Below are 9,034 nucleotides of genomic sequence, written 5' to 3' on the forward strand. Positions count from 1 at the left end.
GGAAAAGACACAGACATGGACGTATAACTGCATCCGTTTTCTCAAAAGTGTTGCATTTTCGAGGATCAAAATCTCATGAAAATTACATTGTACGTGAAATAATGCAACTAGGGAGTGACATATCAAATGTTCCAGCAATTGCATATGGAAGAGAGAATGAAACTGTTGCTAGACAGTTGTATTTTGATGACTACAAAAAAGCACATAAGTGTGCTAAATTGAATAACATTGGATTTCACATTTTCACTGAAAAACCGTACATGGGAGCAACTCCAGATGGTTTAATAATGTGTAAATGTTGTGGTAAGGGACTTATAGAAATAAAATGTTCTTATTCTCATCGAAATGAAACGCCGTATGATATTGCAGGGGACACTTCTTACCATTTATACAGAGATGAAAGCAATGGTAGTGTACATCTTCGCCACGACTCGCCAAGGTATATCCAGATTCAGGGACAATTAGGTATTCTTTCCCTTTCATGGTGTGATTTCGTTTTTTATACCAAACGAGGATTACTTACTGACAGGATTTATTTTGATTGTGATGTTTTTAATTCCATTGTACAAAAGTGTACACTTTTTTTTGAAAAGTACCTTTATAACGCTTTGCTATCACAGTGAAATTAAAATGCATACGGGTCTACAGCATGAATAAATCTGTGTAACATTGACAAGATAATTCTCGGTATTTTTTTTTCACTGGAAAAGTTGTACATATTTTTCTTATGATCATGATGATTGAGCATTACCATGCATTCATTAAAATACACAAGATATCTTAATTCTTAGGCTTGGAATGGTTAATAATTAATTTTTTGAAATATTTACATCTTCTCTGGTACTTGTGCAGAAATTCAAATATAAATCAAATACATTAAAATGTTAATGAGGTTAAATGAGAATGCACACATAACATGATTGATATTTTTCCACTTCGCTTTTTTCAACTCACATTGGATGCTTATTTACAACTCCCAATGAAAATAACTTGATTGAAAAGAAGCAAATATGTTTATATGATAACTTTTTTGTATTTTGATTGGTTTTCTTTTCCATCTTTAAAATATAAGATGAAATAAAAAAAAACTGTTAATATACTTTTATTTCATAACTTGCATCACCAATTTTTGTAAAGAAATGTATTAATTGAAACATTCAACACTTCTTTAGAATATGTATTACATAAATAAGGAAATTATCAACAGTCATAAAATAGATTTTCATAAAATCAATAGAAATTAATTACCCAAGTAAACAAAATAAATGCAAGGGAAAAACAATTGGTTCCCATGCAGAATCATAAATGGAAAATGCACTTTTTTACTTTTTAACAAGTGGAGAATCAATGTTGCACAGAAAAGCAGCTACAACCAAAATTTGATCTGCAATTGGCTTCAAGGTTAAAGGCAGGATACCAGATAAAATTCGAAAGGTCTTTAGTCGTTGAATGGCTCTTTCAACATGAATGCGAAGTCTTGCAATTTGTCTTGTTTGTCTGATTTGTGTAGGAGACAGTATCTTACCCTTTCACCAAGCACATTTCTTAGTGAATGGTGGAATCACTAATTTTGCTTTCCGTTCCAACAAGTAATCTCTTATAACAAATCCACGATCTGCCATCACCTCGTCACCTGGTGAAATCTTATCTAGAAAACCGCTGTTTGCTGTTATAAATCTATCAGATACATTTCCTCCCCAAAATTCGGATACAAAGGAAAATGCTCCAGAAGGAGTTATGCCCACTAGCGCTTTAAAAGTATTATGATTCTTGTAGTTACTGTATGTCTGGCTTTGAGCTGTTGGACTTCTAGGTTTCTGGATAAATACCTCAGTACAATCAATAATTACACGAGTATTAGGAAAAGATGCCTTAAAGGACCTGGGCCTATATTTCCGTATTTTCTGCATGGATGGCCATTTAATCTGAGGAGCAAACACTCGATACATATAATTTATCCAAGTATTGAAGATTTGGGACACACGACTCTCAGATATTCCAAATATATCCTTAAGAATACCTATGTTTAAGTCCTGACGAATTCGAAGTAGCGTAAGAAGGTATTCATGGAACACTGTGAGCTTTCTTTCAGGACCAGGTTTTCTAGCACTGCCCTCTTCATAGTGCTTGTCATCCATGCTATCTTTGCCAGACCAATATTTGAGTTTCTTACATGCATTTTCAAGTATACCTATTAAAAAAACAAACAAATGAAGCAGCTTTTTAATTATATGGTTATTGTTCATAATCATATGTACATAAATTTTCATTACATCTTGAAAGAAATTTGTTTTAATGTCACTTTCATCAACACTTGAAAATATATTTTGTACTTATATACAATGTTAAATGAATTTTACCGTATTAAACACTTACTGAATAGACCAAAAAGTATAGAAATGCTTGGTAATCCAAAATATCTTCTGACTGATGCATCAGAGCATGTAGCTTTATGAACAAACATTTCCTTTGGAATAACTGGCACTCTCTGACTCCATGATATTTATGTCATATACAGAAAGATCTGTTTGGACTTCTGCATTACTGTACTCTGGGTAATTTCTATGTGCAATACTGTATTCATGATCTGTGTGCAGTTCTGAAATTTGTGAAGGTACATGTGAATGAATTATTCCTGTAGAATACTAACCAAAACAAGAACCTCAAAGTTAACTTGCATGCATTACATGTAGATGTATTAATTAATACCATGATATATTATCAATAAGGCTAAAGCTAAATTTTGGAAAATCATAACTTAAAATGACGTTAAAATTAATGCCCATACTTTGTTCCTGGTTTGTTGCTACTTTTCCTTGCTTCACTTTCGCATTCTCTTCATTCACTATGGTGGTACTGACCGTGCACTCACTATGTACAGGCAAAGGGATAACACTTCCATCATTAAGTAGAGTGACACTCTGAAAAAATCAACATACCAGGAATCATTAATGTTGAAAGGTAACACCAATACTGCTTATCAAATAAAAATCTTATATGCAAATGTTGTGCTTTATATACATGTACAGAGTAGGTTGAACATGTGAATTACTTTACTTTCTGAATAAATCTAGCACTTATCATATACATCAAGTAGATTATTACACACCACTGAATTTGTTGAAACCTGAGGTTGGCAATCTGCAGTGTTATTGTTGAGATCCTTTAGGATTTCCCTTTTGGCAATGGATTTCCTGCTTCTCTTCAATGGTGGGCCTTCTCCAAAGTTATTTCGAGGAAACAAGGTAGGTACAGGATGTTGTTCAGATGGACAGCCATCAACGAAATGTAAGGAACATACTCTGTGATGCCTTCCAGGATCATATCTTTCTTCACGGAAAATCTGATTGAGCCATCTGCCCAAAAGGAAAAAAAAAACATGCATTTGTTTGAATGTTTACTACATCAAAATCCAAATTCAATTAATTAATGATGTTGCTTTTGTTTTGAACTTGCACTGTAAACAATGACTTAATTTAAAAACAACTATTAAACACTATATTCATATTTTTATTCAATTTGATTTGAGTCAAAAGATTTATATAACGCGTAAATACATGTACCAGTAAGTGCATGTATACATGCATGTATTTGTATCAAGGGTCTCCGTGTTCCCATGTAGACACGTGCACCTGCATTTTCAACAATAAGTTGGAAATAGTGCCTCATATAAAATAATCTACTTAAGAAATAAATAACAAGTTTATAAACTTCAATGGGAATTGAAGTGGGTCGGTCACGTGATCAAATCCTGTGAAGGCCGAAGATTTGATCACGTACCGACCCACTTCAATTCCCATTGAAGTTTATAAACTTGTTATTTATTACTTATATATAAATTTGAGACAGACGATTGAATATTTTCGAACATATATTATTGCATTAACCGTCCGTCGGAGATTTTGAAAAATGACGCAAAGTGTAAATCGGCTTGAATGGCGGTTACGCTTCGAATTCATCAGGCTAAGGACTTTTATTTCTAAGGGACTATTTTGTGAAAGGCTACTTGTGATCAGTAATAGTGAAAAGATTGTTGTCTTGGAATATTTTTATTCGTGAAATATTGATAATCGAGTGCTGAAAAGACACAAGAAACACGTCCGAAGATTGATGACTAAAAAAGTTGGAGGAATTTCGGTCGCCAGAAAGGGATGGATGATCCGATGAACGGAAACGTGGCAGTTAATTTGCAATCAAGTATTTAAGATCAAAAACATTTAACCTACGATTTCAATAACTAAAGGCATATTTATGATGTAAACAAAACACGGGGACACCAGCTTACATTGTACTACGACAGCGCCGAGGTGTTTGTCAGTTGTTCGTAGCGTGATTGCAATGCTTTGATATTTTCCGTGAGTAGAATTAGATGAAAAAATTATAGTTTATCATGAAGATTTAACTAAAAGTCTACCCCAAAAATAAGGATAAACGTTGGAGACTGTACAGCTGAAAAAAAGTGACATAAAACTTGTCAACAAAAGCTAGTTTCTATCGGTATATTCTCCATATACACAGGTTAAATCGATTGCCAAAAAACTGTATGAAATACTTGTTAACGTTGTAAATAAAATAATTATTTTACTTGCATATATTGTTCATTTTTATACATGAAAAGCAAGTAGAGCAAGTCATTTTATATTTATGCACCGGTTGATATTAGTGCGCCGTGTGATTAGGTCACGTATTGACATCTGACCTCAGGCAAACTTCATACAGAATTGAAGATATTTTTTCTCCGTATGTTTATATAATAGAGAGATACCACAAATGTATATATTCCTCAATATAGAAAACACATATCAGCTGTACATGTGCTAATATAGTCTGTGGCCTCTATTATGTGTGTGGGGGAGGGGTCAATTTGTTCATACAGGGCTTTATTTGCAACTTACTGACAAAAAATCAAATGTCTGTGATAAATTATTTGGTCATCAACTTAGTGAATATTAAAAGGTGTACTGATTAATTATATTCTACCAACCTGCGTCGGAGCGACGGATTGCGATGGGGTCCTGGGTAGGCATGAAACGTCACGCCTTTCATCCAAGCATAGGCAGCTAAATTTGCTTTCTTCCTACCATCGGCAGTACTGCCTGGTACAGAGCACCAAAATGATGAAGGCTCATCAACTGATTTCTTTGCTTTTACCATTTAAACCGCATTAGCGTGCGTCCGCAGAGCGTCTGCTTACTTTCGCTTTCCGTGATGTTTTGCCTAACAATTTGTGTGTTATCACGTGACAGAGATTCTAATTACTGAACCAAAAACGGCAGTAACTGCGTATCTCGGAAGTTCCGTATTATATCAACATTTCATGCCACTGACCAGCAAAAAATATAGCATTCGGTCATACAAGTATAATTTTAAGAATGAAATTGCAGAATTTAGACAGGATCGCAGTAATTTTTAGATACTACAATGCGTGTTGAAAATATTTATATACATAACTTGGAAATTTAACTTGGTTATGCCCTTGCACTAGTGATATTTATATGTAACATCAATACTTCAAGTCAATGTGCTAAAATCGCGTGACTGCCGCATCACGTGACTAGTCTACATATAAAATATAATCGTCCTCGATATGTTGTTATTAATCATAATTACAATTATCCGATGTAAATATTGTACTAAAAATAATCGCCATCCCGATTACGAATACATTTTTAAATACAAAATTTAGTCGATATTTCCATTGCGCACCTTAACTGTACTGCGAAGATCGACATTTCTGAGATCTCTTCAAATTAGAAGTCTTATTCATAGCAATCTAATCTCAGCTAAAGACACTGAATTTCAGAATCTTTAGATTCATGCAGCGGTCTCCAATATATATTTTTTCAATTTTCCTCAGACATCTTTGCATGTAAGCATTTCTCTTCTTTTAATTCTTGATGCAAGTAGTATAAGGCGTCTAGATAGCGCGGAAGTGACGTCATAACCGGAAGTGGGCTAACCGGAAGTGGGCGGAATTGGCCTAGTCGGAAGCGGAAGTAGTCTAGCTGGACCCTAAGTGGTCTAGCGGAAGTGGGCCCTAGCGGAAGCGGAAGTGGTTTATCCATAAATGTCCTAGCCGGAAGCAGGCTGGATGGCCTGGTCAATATCTAGGACATTATGTAAATGAGGTCAAAAAATGGTGGATTCTGATTGGCTGGGAGGATAAGGGGGGTCAACTCAGTACAATCCTTGGGGGTGTGGGGGATAGGTGGGTCAATTCAGTACACACCCCCTATGTCTTATACGGGGTGTTTACACTGTGTTTACATTGGTACGCTGCTACTACGATTTTGGCAGCGACTCAAAAAAGAATGTCATTATGACGTCACGCATTCATTCACAGTCTAGACGGCCTAGCCAGCCTAACCAGTTCAAACTGTTTTTTACTGAAAGACAAGAACACACAAGACAGATTAGAACAAGGCAATTTTATTCAAGTAAAATACAATTACATTTTCTTTTTCTTCTGGGCCTTTTCTGTGGTCAGGGGTAGTTTCCTCTTGGTTTCCTGAGTTTTTTTTCTTCAGTTTTTTGTATGTCTTTTACGAATTGGTGATCCTCCTCTGTACACTGATTAGCCCAATGCCCAAATTTCCCGCATTTGTAGCACGAATCCTGTTTATTTCTGGGGCAATCTGGGGCCCAATGCCCTAACTCTTTGAAGATGTAGCATGGGTCTGTCTGTCTTGTTTTCTTAGTCTCTCCTGATCCCCCTGTTCCTTCTTTTTTCTGGTAAGTGCTTCCTCCTCCTTTCATTTTGTTTTGCATGTAAGTTTTCAGATGATTCAGCTGGTTTTCAGCACCACTCATCTTGTTGTTCATATCATTCAGCTTGTTATCCAGACCAGACAGCATGTTAACAATACCATCCAGAGTTGTAGTCAAGATGCTCATATCTTCTTTATTCATATATTCTTGAAAATTAAAGGGGGCTCCTACATATTCTTCAGGTGTTTTTTACTTAAAGACAATAACAAACCTGGATTTTTTACCCTGCAAAAAAAACTGAAAGAACAAACCTGGAACAACACACACACAAGAACAAGGTTATTTTTATTCAGAATGAAAAAAAATACAATTACATTTTCTTTTTCTTCTGGGCCTTTTCTGTGGTCAGGGGTAGTTTCCTCTTGGTTTCCCGAGGTTTTTTTTCTTCAGTTTTTGTATGCCTTTTATATGTCTTTTACCAATACGTAGCATGGATCCATCTGTTTATTTTTCTTACTCTCTCCTGATCCCCCTGGTCCTTCTTTTTTCTGGTAAGTGGTTCCCTTCCTCTCATTTTTTGTCTTTCCTGTTATTGACTGTGATTGGAGATAATTGGTCACGAATGTAACAAAATCCACTGCTGTTGTAATATTTCAGTTTATCCAACTTATTATCAAGATCACTCACCTTGGTGTTCAATTCATTCACCTTGTTATCAAGATCATTCATCTTGGTGTTCATTTGATTCATCTTGTTATCCAGATCAGACAGCATGTTCACAATTCCATCCAGAGTTGTATTTAAGATCCCCATATCTTCTTTATTCATGTCCTCAGGAAAATTATACATGTCCAAATTCAAATCCAAATCCAGTGCATCCTTTATTAACTCTGGCATGGGAGCTCCTACATATCCTTCAGGTGTCACATAATACTGGGAATTTTCTGAGGTATTCATCATTGCTTTCTATTTTTTTCACCTCTGTCCAGTTTTGAAAGATGTCAACCAAGACTGATCTTTAAATTTTACAGTTTTGCTTTATATACCTGCTGTGGGCCGTGTGCACCTTTTACCTGGCTTTTTATACCTGTTACATCATCTGTAAAGGACCGTGTGCAAAAAATTAGGGGGCCGTGTGCACCTTTGACCTGCGTTTTCTATACCTGTTGCATCACCTGTAAGGGGTCGTGTGCAAAAAAGAAATATACGTTTTACCTACGTTTTATACGAGGGTGGGGGTATAAAATGAGAATAAAAAGTAAAAAAAATTAATTTTTACTGTGACAGGACATAGATGCGATGAAAAGAAAAAAAGTATGTATTCAATACGGAATGAAATACCTGGAAATTTCACACAGGTTAAGAAAATCAGTGACTTTTAATACCAAACCTCAAAAATCAAAATCTACGAATTACTAACCCCCACCGAAGACCAGAGAGGTCCTCCCCCCTGGATGTAATGAGTGGCCGATCGAAATACAATTCCCGAGGATTTTTTTTAAAAAGAAATAAAAATAAAAAAAATCTTGTAATACTACATCACTGTTATGTTATTGTATGACGTCATATACACTCGGGTTCGGGATCGGGTTCCCTCAATTTTGCTTTCTCACTGTGGTGGGCGTGTTTACCAAAAGCGATTTTTTTGTGTTAGCCAATCACATTTGATCACATGATTGGATTTTCCATGTTTTGCCGCAATTGAAGTATCGTCTGCTATTGTTTATAAATACAGACCCTCCGTGGTTTCAGTATCATTCCTTCGTGGCTGATTTTTTATCTACACACAGAAGAACAGAAGAAAGAAGAAAAGAAAGATGGCCGACCAATTTCACCAGGATTTGTGGATGATTCCAGGAATCTCCATAGAACATCATGTGATTGTCAGGCAGCTGGATACAGGGGCGGAGATTAGTACTTTTATATGATGACTACAGAATGACTCCTAGAGCCGCCCAGCAGAAGGAGCCACCCATACACCAGGGTCAACACAAGGAGGAGAACTCCTCGTTCGCCGCCCCCACCACCGCCCAGACCTACTGCTGCTGCTGCTGCTCCAGCCCCCCAGGTACAGGCCCGGAATCAAGGGAGAATTCCCACCTGGGGGTTCCGGGTTCCAACACAGCCCATTTTTTGTAGTTTATGTTTCAGCGAGGGGAAGGAGAACAACTACTGTTGTAGCCGGTGTATCCAGCGACCCTCCTGTTTATTATGTACAGCCCGGGTGATAGAGCAGGGGATGGGCTGCCCCCTCTGCCGTAACCAACACCGGTTACTGGTTCCCTCTCCCAGAGAGCCGAATTTCAAAGAGAAGACAGTTCTTCGG

The 9,034-nt window shown here is 36.5% G+C and overlaps 1 protein-coding gene across 1 annotated transcript; it reads right to left on the reverse strand.

Annotated features, from left to right (window-relative positions):
• Nucleotides 1-1,529: 1,529 nt before the first annotated feature.
• LOC134274047 (uncharacterized) lies at nucleotides 1,530-7,665 on the reverse strand. The gene is made up of 7 exons (XM_062756284.1): nucleotides 7,396-7,665; nucleotides 7,226-7,304; nucleotides 4,985-5,096; nucleotides 3,128-3,356; nucleotides 2,789-2,921; nucleotides 2,480-2,599; nucleotides 1,530-2,191 (listed from the first exon to the last, which is right to left on the reverse strand). The coding sequence occupies exons 1-7, from the start codon at nucleotides 7,663-7,665 to the stop codon at nucleotides 1,530-1,532; spliced, it is 1,605 nt and encodes a 534-aa protein (XP_062612268.1).
• Between the last annotated feature and the right edge of the window lie 1,369 nt (nucleotides 7,666-9,034).

The sequence above is a fragment of the Saccostrea cucullata genome, unplaced genomic scaffold (assembly GCF_032062105.1).
Source record: "Saccostrea cucullata isolate Sc308-1 unplaced genomic scaffold, CSIRO_AGI_Scuc_v1 ctg7730, whole genome shotgun sequence".
Taxonomy (NCBI): Eukaryota; Metazoa; Mollusca; class Bivalvia; order Ostreida; family Ostreidae; genus Saccostrea; species Saccostrea cuccullata.